Genomic DNA, 15232 nt, shown 5'->3' with positions numbered 1-15232 from the left:
TGCTTTCTAGTAACTATTGTCAAGGGTAGTGACTATATTTTGCGTAGCACGGACCCACATCCAACCATGAGGTGAATGTCCAATTCAATTCTGGAGGATTTTTTCTAGGATGTCAGAAGAAAGTCCCTTTTCTTTTCATACAGTGCCATGAGATTTTTGACATCTACTTGAAGGCAGCCAGAGAGGATTACTGTCCTCAGTTTAATGTCTCATCTAAAGGACGTCATGAATTTCCCCCACTATTGTACTGGTGTCAACCTACACTATGAGCTCAAGTGTTGATGTGGGGCTTGAACCCACAACCTTCTGACCCAGATAGTAATAATAATAATCCTTGCATTTGATATAGTGCCTTATCACGTCTTCGAGATGTCTCAAAGCGCTTCACAGAATATACTGTAAAGTGAATTGACTGTACATTTTGTGAGCGAAACGCGCGGCAGCCAATTGCCACAGACTTTTCCACAAACAGTCATGGATTGAGTGACCAAATTTTTATTTTTTTTACATTTATTGTTGAAGGGATTATTACCCCCAGAAAAGCGATCTGCCAATGGACTAACCATCAGATTCCTACTTACTGCGAGGTGAACAAAGGTGTGTGGGTGGAGCAAGGAAATTTGCCTACCATTTCGCCCTGCCCAGGAATCAAACCTAGGTCCTCTTGCTTGCGAGGCAAGTGCTCTAACTAATACTCTACAGGACTCCATACACACTACACAGCTCCGCATATGTTACAGGATTATTACAAATGCTAACAATTGAGCCAGATTGACACCAACAAGAAGTATCATCCCAACGCAATCATTTTTGTAGTCACTTGTAAAGCAATTTTTGCTTGTACCTTGTTAGGAATTTGTTTATATAACGTAACTCATATGAAACCCACCACCTGCTCCCTCGACCCCATCCCTACCCCCCTCCTTACCTCCCAGCTCCACCTCCTTGCCCCTCTACTCACTGACATCGTAAACCTCTCCCTGTCCACTGGTACTGTTTCCACCCCATTAAAAACCGCTGTCATCATTCCTATTCTTAAAAAACCCTCCATGGACCCTTCTCTACTCCCTAAATACTGCCCAACTCCAACCTCCCTTTCTGATCCAAGGTCCTGGATCAAGTTGTTGCTTCTCAGTTTCGCTCCTTCCTCTCCCGCCACTCCCTTCTCGAACCCCTCCAATCGGGCTTCCGTGCCGCCGTGTTAGTACAGAAACAGCCCTGGTCAAAGTGACAAATGACATTCTGTCCATCTGCGACCAGGGCTCCCTCTGCCTCCTCGTCCTCTTTGACCTCTCTGCTGCTTTCGACACTGTCGACAACTCTATCCTCATCCACCAACACTCCTCCCTTCCTCAACCTCCAAGGCGCTGTCCTTGATTGGTTCAGATCATACCTCTCACACTGCCTGCACATCATCTCCTCCAACGGTTTCTCCTCTAGCCCCCGCACCACCTCATACTGTGTTCCTCAGGGCTCTGTCCTTGGTCCCCTCCTCTTCAATATCTATATGCTCCCTCTTGGTGACATCATCCGCAGACATGGGGTCAACGTCCACATGTATGCAGATGACACCCAACTCTCTCTCTCTGCCTCCACCCTTGGCTCCAGGACCACTGCTGTCCTGCCAGAATTTCTGTCAGACATCAAGTCCTGGATGAGAGGTAACTTTCTTCCGTTGAATGTCAACAAGACCGAGGCTCTCCTGATTGGCTCCCATCAGCGCCTTCACACCTCAGGCGCTGATAACATCACCATCCACAGATGCACACTCCACCTCACTGAGCCAGTCCAGAACCTTGGGGTCTTGTTTGACCCTCAACTATCCTTTCTACCGCACATCTGCGCCATGACCCGCATTGCCTACCCCCACCTCTTGCAATGTTGCCCGGCTCCGCCACAATCTCACACCACAGGCCGCCGAAACCCTCATATATGCTTTCATTACGTCGAGGCTCGACTATGCAAACTAATTGCTTGTCGGCCTCCCCAACTCCTCCCTCCACGGGCTGCAGATCATCCAGAACTCTGCAGCCAGTGTCCTCTCCTGCACTAGGCTCCGCGACCCTATCACCCCCATCCTTGCCCAACTCCACTGGCTTCCCATCACACAGAGGATACAGTTCAAGATTGGTCCTCACCTTCAAAGCCCTCCATGGTCATGCTCCCCCCTACTTCTCCGACCTCCTAACCCCCTACCACCCTGTTTGCTTCCTCCGCTCAGCGGGCTCCAGCCTGCTTCATGTCCCCTGCCTTGCTTGCCCCAAAATCGGCGGGCGGACCTTCTGCCATTCTGCACCCACCCTCCATCCAACAATCCCTTTGTCTCGCCTCCACCCTCGCCACCTTCAAAACGCACCTCAAGTCCTTCTTCTTCGTCCGTGCTTTGGATCTCCCTGCTTCCCTCCCTGCCCTCCACCCTCCCCCACCCTGACCCACAGCTCGGGTCCTTAACTCTGTCTGTCCTGCGCCTTGGGACATCCTCCCGACGTGAAAAGCGCTCTACAAATGTAATTTTGTTGTTGTTGTTATTTAGAATTTGTACAGTAGGATAAAAACAATGTTGAGCAGAAGTCTTTTTTTAGGTCATTACTGTGTGGCATCTTTAGATTAACTGCGTGGCAACCTGAGACATTATTGTGTAAGCAAAGGAGGGAACCAGGCAAGGAAATGGGATTAAGTGCATTAAGACGCCCTAAAGCACTTTGAGACATCCTCCCAATGTGAAAGGTGCTATGTAAATGTAAATTGTATTAAGTGGTCTGAAATATTCTAATTAAATAACAGAGCAGGTTCTACAAGCTGAATGGCTTCCTTCGATTCCCATGTTCCACAGTCCGCACAGAACGTACCTTAATAAGGACTCTATGGGGAAGAATAGTATTTCTTCTAATTGAAGGAAAAGAACAGAAAAGACTGATTTACCTCAACTGCAGCAGCAAAGTGTGCTGGATTTTCTCAGCTGCTTCAGTTCTGCTCATGAGTTGATTTTGTAAATTCCACGGTCTAAGTTTGCCTTGACTTCTTAGTATGAGTGCATGAGAGGAAGCTTACTTACTCTTAACTACCACTATCAGAGAGGTTTAAATTGTATGACTGAACCGTGAAAGCAGACTAGATGGAATAGGTTTAAAATTAACATCCCTCAAGCGAGACATGAGATTAGAAGGAATATCTTGCCCGTAAAATAGTGGATATCTGCAACAAACACACAACAAAAGCTGTGTTGTTTAACTCCTTCAAATAAGAGCTGCTTAAGTATTATTGGGTTAGGTACAGATCGAAATGCATGAATATTGCACAAGGTATGTTGATTTCTGTTCTGTGGGCCCTGAATATTGTTTGGGAAAGGCACAGGCCAGAATAGAATAGTGGAAATGTTGTTGCAATAAGGACTCTAGCCGCCCAATCTATTGTTGGGAGAAAGTTCTGCATAGATGTGCAAAGGTCAACAAGCACAAAGTGCAGAATATCTATCCCCCAACAATAGAGCGGGTGGCTAGAGCCCTTATTACAGCAATAACAACTTGCATTTATATATGGTCTTTTACCCTATAGAGATCTGTAGCTCAGTGGTTAGAGCACTCGCCTCACAAGCGAGAGACCCTGGTTCGATTCCCAGCAGGGTAAAATGTTGGGCAAGTTTCCTTACTCCACATGCCTCTATTTACCTAGCAGTAAGTAGGAACACGGTTATTAGTTAATTGGCGGATCACTTTTCCGGGGATAATAAAAAAGAAAATAAATAATTTGGTCTCTGAATCCACGACTGTTTGTGGAACACTGCTGTGCGCAATTGGTTACCACGTTTCATCAACAAATATACTGTCGATTCACTTTGCAGTATAGTCTATGAAGCGCTTTGAGACATCTCGAAGACGTGAAAAGCCCTATATCAAATGCAAGGATCATTATTATTATTTTACACATGATAGCATTTCAGAGCACTGAACCATGGCATAGTTTGATGCCGAGCCGGGAGAGAGGGGAGGTAATCGTAGGCACAGTCAAAGGAAAGTCTTCAGGTGCGATATTTGATACAGTGCTTTATCACATTGTTGAGACATCTCAAAGCACTTCACAGAATGGACTGTATATTTTGAGGGTGAAACGCGGCACCCAATAGCGCACAGCAATGTCAAACAAATGTGGTTTGAGTGACCAAATATTATTTTTCTTTTATTTATTGGATTATTCTAAAATATGATAATGCGTTTTCATATGTGTCAGACACCTGAGTGACCAATTTAAAAAATACAACCACAAAACCACGTACCATATAAGACTAATTCTGAAAATGGACAGAATTGCTATGTAATTTAAATTGCTCATAAATCCTCCAACGGGCATTATTTAAGACAACAACAACAACTTGCATTGTATAGCGCTCTTCATGAGGGGTAGCATCCTGGAGCTCTTAGGCGTGTGGAGTAAAGAAACTTGCCCAAGGTTTCCCCCTGCCTGGAATTGAACTCAGGTCTCTCACTTGCAAAGCGAGTGCTCTAACCACTGAGCTACAGGACTCCACGTAAAGTTTAGTGACTGTATTTTTAGGTGAATATTGCAGCCAATTTGCACACAACAATATCCCACAAGCAGACATGAAGTGAATGATTAATTTTATCTGGGGAAGTAATAATGAGGTAAGTTTCATGTGGACTGTTGAACATAAGAATAGTAGGAAGCTCTAAGTTTGGAACATTTCAAACCAATTAATCCCATTTTTCTTTGTTTCCCTTACTTCCCAAGCCTGTATCTTCTTCTTAAGCGTGCCAAGTGATATTTGGGGAGAAATTCCAACCGAGGTATACAGTTAGTCCATTCTCTCAGCATTTTAGAGCATGTAGAATTTGACAAACTTTTGAATTCAGTCTTAACTCTGAAGTTGGTATTTTCCAGTTCCTAAAAAAGATTTAAGCACAGCAAGATTTATTTTAGGAAATAATATAATAATAATAATAATAATAATAATCCTTGCATTTGATATAGCTTTTTTCATGTCTTCTCGACATCTCAAAGCGCTTCACAGAATAGACTGTAATTGTTAAGTGAATTGACAGTATAATTGTGGGCGAAACGCAGGAGCCAAATGCGCACAGCAGTATCCCACAAACAGTCGTGGATTGAAAATGACCAATTTATTATTGTTTTTTGTTTTGGAGGGATTATTTTTAGCCGTGTGGAGTAAGGAAACTTGCCCAAGGTTTCGCCCTGCCTGGAATTGAACCCAGGACTACAGGAGCTACAAAAATATCTTGGGATATAGTATATAGGTTGGCAATAACATGGACGTGCGATCGCCAGGATGGATATTGGTCTTCTTTTGTCCAGCAATTCCTATGTTGTTATGAAAGAAACTTATAGAAAAACAGCTTTAAAATTAAGATTTTATTTAAGAATTTGCCAAATTCTAGATGCTCTCAAATACTGCGTAAATATAGCAAATCTAGACCCAGGTAGAATTTTCCCCATTTCTGTGTCTGTAACCTCTGGAATTTGTGTGTTCCATATTCTCCAATAAAGACACTTCTTCTGATTTGACTTGAAAGCAAGACTGGTTAGCTGAATGGTCTCTCTTTCCACTGACTTGTCGTGGGAAATGTTGTCTTGCATAAATTGGAATTGTTTGCCGTTAGTTTAAACTTGATTGAAAGTAAAAGGTCAGCGTGTGTTTTCGAGAGTCTTTTTTTCACTCTTCTATGATCGAGAGTCTTCTATGATTATTTTGATCACCTGGCAAGCTGATGGATTGACTGTGTAGAGATCCCTTGCTGCACTTAACTTTGTTTTGGCTTAAGAGTCTCCAGTTCCAGCTGTCATTTACCATTTCCCGAGAGGCCATGTGGAGAAGGACAAATGCTGCTTTCGCTATGCTTGGTGAACACAAGTACTGGCTGGTAGAAGCTATAGTGCACATTTAGGTACTGCGGGAACTGAACCAGCTAAAACTGTAGTATATCAGTATGAGGCATTGGTAAGCTTTCCCCTGCTCGTCCAATTGGAGCTGCCAATGACCATTAGGATGTTGACCTGTTATACAAATGTAATTTGTTGTTGTTCTTGTAGCATTATGAGAAGCTAAGAGGGAAGAATCCCATCTCTTAGTGGCATGTCTGGAGACACCTGGGTTCAATTCCAGGCAGGACAAAACCTTGGGCAAGTTTCCTTACTCCACACGCCTAATAATAATCCCTCCAAAACAAAACAATAATGAATTGGTCATTTTCAATCCACGACTGATTGTGGGATGCTGCTGGGTGCAATTGGCTGCCGCATTTCGCCCACAAATATACAGTCAATTCACTTTACAGTCTATTCTGTGAAGCGCTTTGAGAACGTTGAGAAGACATGAAAAGCGCTATATCAAATGCAAGGATTATTATTATTATTATTACTATTATTATTATGTCTACCTGATCATTTCCATTGACGGCTTGTTAATCAACAACAACAAAAACTTGCATTAATATCGAGTTTTTCTCGTGTCTCTGAGCGCTTGAACAGTGCCCTGGAGTACTGCGGACCTCTGTGTCGAGGTTCCGAATGTCAAAGTCCTCCTCCACTTTTCCTTCAACAGCTGTTTAACTATAAAGCTAGTGTGAACCCTCCCCACATGGTCACAATTTAATCGATCTTTCTGGGGTCCACAAGCCTCGGCTCTCTCCAACCTGTGCCTAATACTTTCTGGGATTAGGTGAGCAGAGCTCGTCTCTCTGGGGAGAGAGGATGCATTCCATTCTATTCCATTCAAAGCACATGGAAATTTCCATCACAAGGCGGAATGTTCAGTAGTTTGGGTTTGGATACTCTTAAGCATGGCGATGGGTTTCTGTGTGTGTCAAACACCCGGCTGACCAAAATGAACATTGGTTGATCACTAATCGAGGCATTCTGGATAGATCGAAGTCTAATTCTCTTTTTTTTTATCTGGAACAGCTACCTCATCCCTGAATTCCCAAATACAGCAGCTTCAACATCTGCAACAACTCCAACAGCAGCAGCAACAACAACAGCAGCAGCAACAACAAGGGCAGCAGCAGCAGCAACAGAACCAGCAGCAGCCTGGCCAGCAAGCCTCATCGCCTCCCAAACAAAGCCAGTCTCCCGGGCAAAGCCTCCAGTCCCCGCTCACTCCAACCAACCCCTTGCAGGTAAGGCAGCTCCATAGCACGAGCACTGTAAGCTATGCTCCCGGCTTGTCTCTGCCACAAGCATCCCCCATTCAAATGTTTCAGTTCAGGTCAGGCTGGGCTCGGGACCAGTTAGTCGCTGATAATCCCACACCACAAGCATTAAAGGAGCCTGGAGCCAAATGACCACAGTGCAAGTGAAAACACAACAGAAAGGCTGGCTCCAGGATTGGTAACGTCAATCGGGATCATGAACAGAATCCAAGATGACAGCGCTTAAGACTTTGGAACTGGGTTAAACCATTGTATTGAAGTTGGGGGCAGGTCCACTGAAATCTTTCCAGCATTTCACCCCCCAAGTCTCCAGCTGAGCTCCAGCAGTGTTCATGTTCCATATTTTCAGTCACCTTGTTGACGATGTCCCAACTTCAATGATATTCGCCGTTTGCTAAGTTTCATGTGGAGAGTGCCCAGCAAGGAATGCGTGACACATTTTTGATACAGCTGCACATTTTCACTTGCGGAACGATCAATAACACATTTTCTGTTCACAGTTGGTAAAACTGATCAGAATCAAAGCAAGACAACATGAAAGGCAGAGACCAAGGGAGGTGGGGACAGGGGGGGAATGTTAAGACATTGGGTTGTGAAACTTGGTCGATGAAGTGTTAGTGGTGATTGGAGTACCAACAAGCAAAGTGAAATATTCACCAGTTTTACTCTTTATTATTAAGCAGGAAATACCAGCCCGGCAACTCGCATCAAAGCCCTGTGCATTAGTGTGCAGCTTCACAGTGAAAACTTACAACATACTGTGTCTGCTGTAGCTTAGGCCAAGTGTCTCTCAACAATCAGTCTGAGCCTGGCGACAGTCCGTGCCAAACTCATGCTCGGTCCATATTGGAGATCTCTTTAGACTGAGTGACCTGACAGGCTCATTTACTAAATCTCTGCCATATTTTAAGAACAAACTGAGCCTGTCCCTGATAACAAAGAAGATTGAGAAACGCTGGTTTCAGTCTTTATTATACAGCAATAAAAAGTAACAGGCCAGGTGTGAAAAGCATCCAAGTATACCAGCTTGTGACCTCTTTCACCCTCTCCCACACCTTCAATCTGACTAGACATTGAGAGTGTTAAGACTTAAGGGTAGATTTCCATTCTATCTTCTTTTTTCAGAATACACACTTTGGCATAGAAATTCCACCTGGATCTAGATTTATTCTACTTTCTTATCATTTCAGAGAATAATAATAATCCTTGCATTTGAAATAGCGCTTTTCACGTCGGGAGGACGTCCCAAAGCGCTTCACAGAACACACTGTAAAGTGAATTGACTGTATATTTGTGGGCGAACCCGGCAACCAATTGTGCACAGCAGTGTCCCACAAACAGTCATAGATTGAAAATGACCAATTTATTATTTATTATTTGGAGGGATTATTATTAGGCGTGTGGAGTAAGGAAACTTGCCCAAGGTTTCGCCCTGCCCGGAATTGAACTCAGGTCTCTCACTTGCAAAGCGAGTGCTCTAACCACCGAGCTACAGGACTCCACAATTATTATTATTATTATTTCAGAGAATGCAGAATTTGACAAATACTTGATTTTGAAGCTGTTTTTCTGTAAAATACAAAGTAAACCAGCTTCGAAGTTCAGAATGAATTCAACAATTTGCTAAATTCTGGACCCTCATCCATTTAAAACCAAATCAGAATGATTCCAGTTTTGAGAGCAAGACGGTGACATTTGCATTTGCCCAGCCACCGGAAACAATGAGACCTGGGAATTGGTGGGAACAGGACTCGTGAAGTAAGTTCTCTTGACTAGTGAATCAATATAATAGTGCTGAGGGAGGGGTGATGGCAGAATTATAATGTGTTGTGCATTGGATATCTCAGGTTTGCTTTTGTGGGACATTGCTGTGAGCAAAATTGGCTGCCGTTGTTCACCTACAAATACAGAGTCACTACACTTTACAATATATCCCGTGAGGTCCTTTTGATAATATCATAAGGCGCTATATCAAATGTAAAGATTATTATTAATTGTCTCTGTGTATTTGTACATAAGTCGGTCTCTTTATCTTTCTCTCTATCTTTATCTGCTTTATCTGCTTTCTAACTGTATGTGTGTATATGTGTGTGTGTGTGTGTCTCTCTCTCTTTCTCTTGCTATCTCTCAGTGTTTGTCTACGTCTCTCTCTGTCTCTATATAAGTTCTGTTTGAGTGGTGCTGGTGATCTTCCACTATATAACCCAATCAACCAGCCTTTAAAAGTGACCCTGTCTTTCATTTAAAATCGCCGCAACCCTCAGATTTCGCCTAAATTGACAGCATTGCTTTTCCAGTGAGAATATCAGCAAAACAGTGTTTAAAATTAAAAGGTTGGTATTTAAATCCGTCACTGTAACATAATTCAAAGGCGGTAGGAGACTTCTCACTGATAAATTGACTGAGCTGTAGGGGGATTATTAACATGGAGAGGCACCAGACAGCAGGAAACTTCAAGGATTTGCACAGGATTAGAGAATGCTCCCAGGTGCACAAAGCTAGAATTGAAAACAGCAGGAAAAATGGAATTCTTCCACATCAGGTCAACATCCGCATACAAAAAGATTCTTGCGCCGTCCCTTTAAGACGTGAGCACTGAGTATGGTCTGCTTCTGCTGGACGGTGGGTAAAATCCAGGTGCTAGCCCTCAGTCCTTGTTCTTCTCTCAACGGCGGCAGATCTCTTTTTTGTCCTTTGCGCGAACAGAAATTTCAAGTGCGGTGTATCAGGCTTTTTTCCTGTTTGATAGAAAAACAGTTGAAGTTATTAATAATAATAATATATATTGATATAACATCAATGTTGTGATAAGGCGCTAAATCAAATGCAAGGATTATTATTATTAGTAGTAAATATTATAGCATGTGCCGTTGGCCATAATCTTGGCTGCTGCAGACAAACGTTATATATAAATAGCAATTGTTCAGGTCTGTTAGCTGTAACATAGTGCAACATTAAGGGAAATGTTCCATGTATGTTCCACTTTCAATCAGTGCCTCGTACCATTACTGTGGAGACAGTAAACAGCCTTATTATGTCAAAACCTCCGCTTTACACATAATTACTGTGAGGTGTAGTGACTGTCACTACAGTCCTGTTCATTTTCTGTCTCTAGAGAAAGCGGGGCCTGGCGTTTCTGCCTGGTGGACCCAGTGAGTTTGAGTGGGTGGAATTGTCACTCCAGTATGTTACAGTCCACCTCACACTTACACAGGGCGAATTGTAACATCAAGTGCTTCCCGTCAGAAGCCGTTCTGTTTAAACAGCCCTGATGGATCCTTCAGTTGAAACGGACACAGCCTGAAGTTGTTTCCCCAGCCAGCACCAGGGCAACGGTCTTCGAGAAAGCTAGCTTCACGGATGCTGTATTGCCCCCAAATCTCATTGTCTGGACATTTCTTTGGGAGTGAGAGGGAGCCATGCAATATTTACAACAAAGGCAGCATGCTTGCAGTATGCTCTGTATGGACCAACAACAAACAGCCGCAAATTACATGTGTATATGAAGCATGTCTGTCAAACGCCTTCCCCTGGGAACTGTAGTGCGTGCTGCCCAACGGGGGTATCTCTCCATAGGCTTCCTCCACGCTCTGGGATGCTGCCCTGCGTGCGTGTGCTACATAAATGCGAGTTGTTGTTGCCTGCTGAGTTGGTGAAACTAATCAGAGCTCAGGTGTAGCGAGCTTGAACAGGTTTGGGGTGCGTCCATCTCTGCTGTGTCCGTGTGGTCTTGGCTTCCAAGTGGTCTTATGTACTATTTTGAAGTGTAGTCGACAGAAGACTCCATATACCTGCTCTCCCTCAGGTTAAACTGCTCTGTGATTGACTCTTTCATTTTTAATGGGGGAAAGGGGGATGTTCAAATTTAGGCAGCTGGGATGTCTGCGCATTTAACATCTTTCCAAATGCGATTTTTAATTATTAATGTTTTTTGTTGGTAAATATGAAATGATGGCTTGTTTGTGTCCGAAAGAGCTTCTCTGTGATGCTGTACTTAAATTTAAATTGGTTACTGACCCCCCCCCCCCCCTTCAAAATGGCTAGAAAGGACTGGCATGCATTTGGAAAATAAAACCGGTCTCATTTGCAAATCAGTGCCTTTGTCAGTGCCTTCTAAACAAATATCAGGAGCATCTCAACAGCATCTCAAACGCCCCCAAAAAGTAGCTCGGGAAGCAAAATGCATCTCCAGCAGGGAATCCTATACATGCCGACTCACAGGAATTCCACTCCAAGGGAACTTTGTTCCAGAAGCAGAATTCCCATGGGTCAGTGTGATGCACTTTCAATTACTGAAAGCAATTGTCTCTTGCGACTCAGATTCCTTTTTAAGGAATCCTGTTACAAATAAAAAATAAAGCTTGCATTTAATGCAGCGCCTTTCATGTCAGAAGGACGTCTCAGAGCGCTTCATAGGATTTATTTATGAGCGAGTAGTAAATGTATGGAACGATGAAAGGGACATCTATCGGTCATGGTGCTGAAATGAATTTTATTCTGAGTGCATATTATTCTACTGGTACTGGGAATAAACACAGGCATTTTTCTCCCTTCTGTTTCCTTCAACAAATCCAAATCCATAAGGTTTAATCTTTAACAATGCGACTGTTAAATTACCAGTTCAGGAGCCATTATTGCTGGGTTCGGAAAGAAAAAGTGTTTAAAAATTACAAATAACAGCATGAAGATTAAAGAAATGAAAAACGTCAAAACTTAAAACAACCAACTTATTTTACCCTGAAATTGACACCTGGATTTTATGTCTGAATTCCTGAGCATCCTCCAGCATTCATCCTCTTATATTATTCAGGAACTGTCGGTGAAAATATTAGTTTAGAGCAATAACGTACAAGACTGCTTGTAAAAAAGGACAGTAATTTAAAGGATTATTACATCTGTTTCAAATTTCTCAGAAATGAAAACACCGACAATTCAGAAAATGTGGAAACACTGTCAGTATTTCTTGGAGAAATGAAATGAAAACGACATGTTAAATTCTTACTGTGAAAGACTCATGCCACTAGTGACAGGAGTGGAACAGGGCAGTGCAACACATAGAGACTGTCCCTCCGCACTTAAAGGATATAATTTTTGGTATTATTTACCAGTAATTCCTTAATAATCAAATAACATTAGAATATCCATTGATCCCCAGGAATTTCACTTTCAAAATACATCAGGTCTGAGCAGGTCAGCTTGGTGGAATTCCGGTTACAACAACACTTTACATTTATATAGTGCCTTTGAAGTTGGTAGGACGTCCCAAGGCACTGGACAGTCTAGGGTTTGCACCCGAGCTGGGGGCGGGAGCCAAGCTGGGTGGGGAGGAAAGATGATGGAAAATGCAGTCGAAAAGGAAGATCTTGAGAACGTACCTTGAAGAAGGGAAGGGATGAGTTGTAGGGACACTGGGATGGAGTTTTAGAGAATGGAGGCAGATAAGCTGCCGATGGTGGGGCATCGTAGGGTACAGGACATGAAGCAGGCCGGGAGGGAGCACAACGATTTGTATTTATATAACACCTTTCACGTAGGATAACATCTCAGAGGGATTTACAAAGACAGGGTTGGATACCGAGCGAGAGAGAGGAGACAGTTGGGGTGGGGACTGTGTGGGCGAGGGGAGAAGACAATAGATGCAAGTGAAGAGTTATGTTTTCAGATGGGATTTAAAAACAGATGGAGGGAGGGTTAGACAGAAAGGTTAAGGGATAGAGCTTCAGAGATTAGGGATGCAGTATTTGATTATTGGAAGAACTTTCCATTTTGCAACTCAAATTCCTTGTCAATGAATCCCATTAACAAAGAACATAAATTACACCCCAAAGGCCTGTGAATGTGGAACACACTGGAGCAGAGATGTATGATCATTTGGGGTGGATACAAAGAAGGAGGCAGGTAGATACTTGTGAAGTAAAGGTATTAAGAAATATGGAGAGAAAAATGTGGAATGGGATTAACACATTTGCCATAATCTAATAAAATCCCAGAAGGGGCGGAATGGTCTGAATGGCCTCCTCCGGTTCCTATATTCCGAATGGCCAATCTGATCAAACTGTCTATTCGTTTGAGTGAGAATATTAAGTCTATTTCAATCGCTCCCATTAAATAGACGTTCCCTACACCTTTATCGGGTGCACAAAAGCTTAGTATTTAGTTAATGATAATCCCTACATTTCATCTCAAAGCATGTATTTGTGTAGATGAATCCAGCAGCTAATTTGCACACAGCAATGACCCACAAACAGCCATGAAATGAAATAGCAATTTTTTGTTTTGTTCCTGGGGCGGAGGATCCAGGTGGACAAGGTGGAGGCCGGAGTCAGTCGAGCGGAGGCAGCGGGTAGTAGTGCAGGGAGAGAGCAGGTTGGAGAGATAGGGGGGTGCCAGGGCGTGAAGGGATTTAAATACAACAGTGACAAAGGTGTGGCCGAGGAATTAATAGCTCTGGTGGAGGAGCTAGCATTAGTATAGTATGATAGGCAAAGAGCAAGGGAATGAGATTAGCTCCAGTGGGAGAGGGAGCACCAACACATAATGGATCAAAAGGTATCCTGTATTGTAAATAAGCAAGGTACGCATTCTTTGCTGGTTGGAATCCAGCAGCACCCCATCGCACACTCTGGGGTCCCCAAGCCTTGGCTCTCACCAACCTTGCCTAATATTTTCTGGAATTAGGTAAACAGGATGTGTCTATTTAGGGAGAGCATGCGCATTCCATTCCAGACACAGGAGGATTTTCACGTGTAGCTGGCATTGAAATATGGAACTCTCCGTTTAGTTCGGGATACTCTTAAGCATCGTGATGGGTTTCTGCATGTGTCAGACTCTTGGCTGATCAAAAAAAAGTGTTGTAGAAAGGGGCAGGGCTGGAGACTCTCTTACAGGATAAAACCTGCTGACTTGAGGCTAAATCCAAGCTCTCTTGGTAACGTTCATTCAGAAATGATTGCTCCACTGTAGGAGAATAATCTACTTGTATCTAAGTCTCACCGACTAAACATCAGGAAATGCATCTAATGCGCTCGTGTCCATTAGCTGGACAAGGAAAGGCCTGCAACTGTGTTCCTAACAGCAGTAAAAGAAAACAATTGCAATGAGGAAGACCGTAACTGAACTCAGCTGAATATGCAGTGCTCGAGACTCAAACATGTCAGGAGAGACTTCATTATCCGGTTTTAAAAATGCGCTGCTTTGGCGGGCTGGACAAGAAGTATTTATAAAATGATCTATTAGCTTATTGCACTTTTAATAGGATGTTACAAAAGCGGGACTGAAAATCCATAAGATTACAAAATTTGCTTAAGTGTGTTAATAGGTTCAGCGCTGAGCTTGTGCTCAGTGGATTTTCAGCGAGTTGATTGATTAGTGCTGCAGGTCTTCCTGCTCAGACCTGGGATTTGACTGTAAATGCTGCCAAGTCCGTTCCACAGAAATTTATCTTAATTAGATCTGAAAGACCTGCCACAGCAGAATAGTCACACCGATTAAAATGAAAAACAGGAGAAATTACTGATCAAATTAATCATAATGTCGGGTTACAGCTGTAGGTCTGATGTAATTTGCCACTCCAGTGAGTTACATTAGTGGAAGCGGAGGAAAGCGAGCTGGTACATGCTGATCTATAACACCAGCTGGCTCAGGGCAGCCCACCAGCACCTCTTATTCCATTCAGACTCATGGTCCATGCTGACCTCAAAGTCCCGGGACTGGAACAAAATATGCCAGGAACAAATGCAAACTCTTAGCCAAGTGCTTTTGACTAGCCATGTAATTTAACACTGAGCTTCTCATCCCATTAATTATGCTGAAACACACAGCTTTGCTCATTTCCTATGATATAACAGGAAAGTCAAGCTGTGCAGTGATCTGTGCAAGCAATCTTGAGGTATTGCTTGAATTGAGTCCATAAGTTGCATGGGTACGAGAAGAGGTCAGTTTGTGATGTTCCCTGCATCACATTCCCCTCCAATGCTGCAGCTGACTGGGGGTTTTTGACCAGGACAATCTTGGGTGCTGGTCTGTGTCCACAGGGAAAAAAAACATAGCTT

The 15232-nt window shown here is 43.2% G+C and overlaps 1 protein-coding gene across 1 annotated transcript in view; it reads left to right on the top strand.

Annotated features, from left to right (window-relative positions):
• pou6f2 (POU class 6 homeobox 2) overlaps window positions 1–15232 on the top strand; it is a 229673-nt gene that overhangs the window by 149045 nt on the left and 65396 nt on the right. The window contains exon 6 of the mRNA XM_042332610.1: window positions 6934–7148. Within this exon, the coding sequence (XP_042188544.1) occupies window positions 6934–7148 (215 nt within the window). The remainder of the gene's footprint in view (window positions 1–6933; window positions 7149–15232) is intronic.

The sequence above is a fragment of the Callorhinchus milii genome, unplaced genomic scaffold (genome assembly GCF_018977255.1).
Source record: "Callorhinchus milii isolate IMCB2004 unplaced genomic scaffold, IMCB_Cmil_1.0 Scaffold2, whole genome shotgun sequence".
NCBI lineage: Eukaryota > Metazoa > Chordata > Chondrichthyes > Chimaeriformes > Callorhinchidae > Callorhinchus > Callorhinchus milii.
The sequence above is the reverse complement of the archived record's forward strand: the minus strand, read 5'-3'. Positions and strand labels throughout refer to the sequence as shown.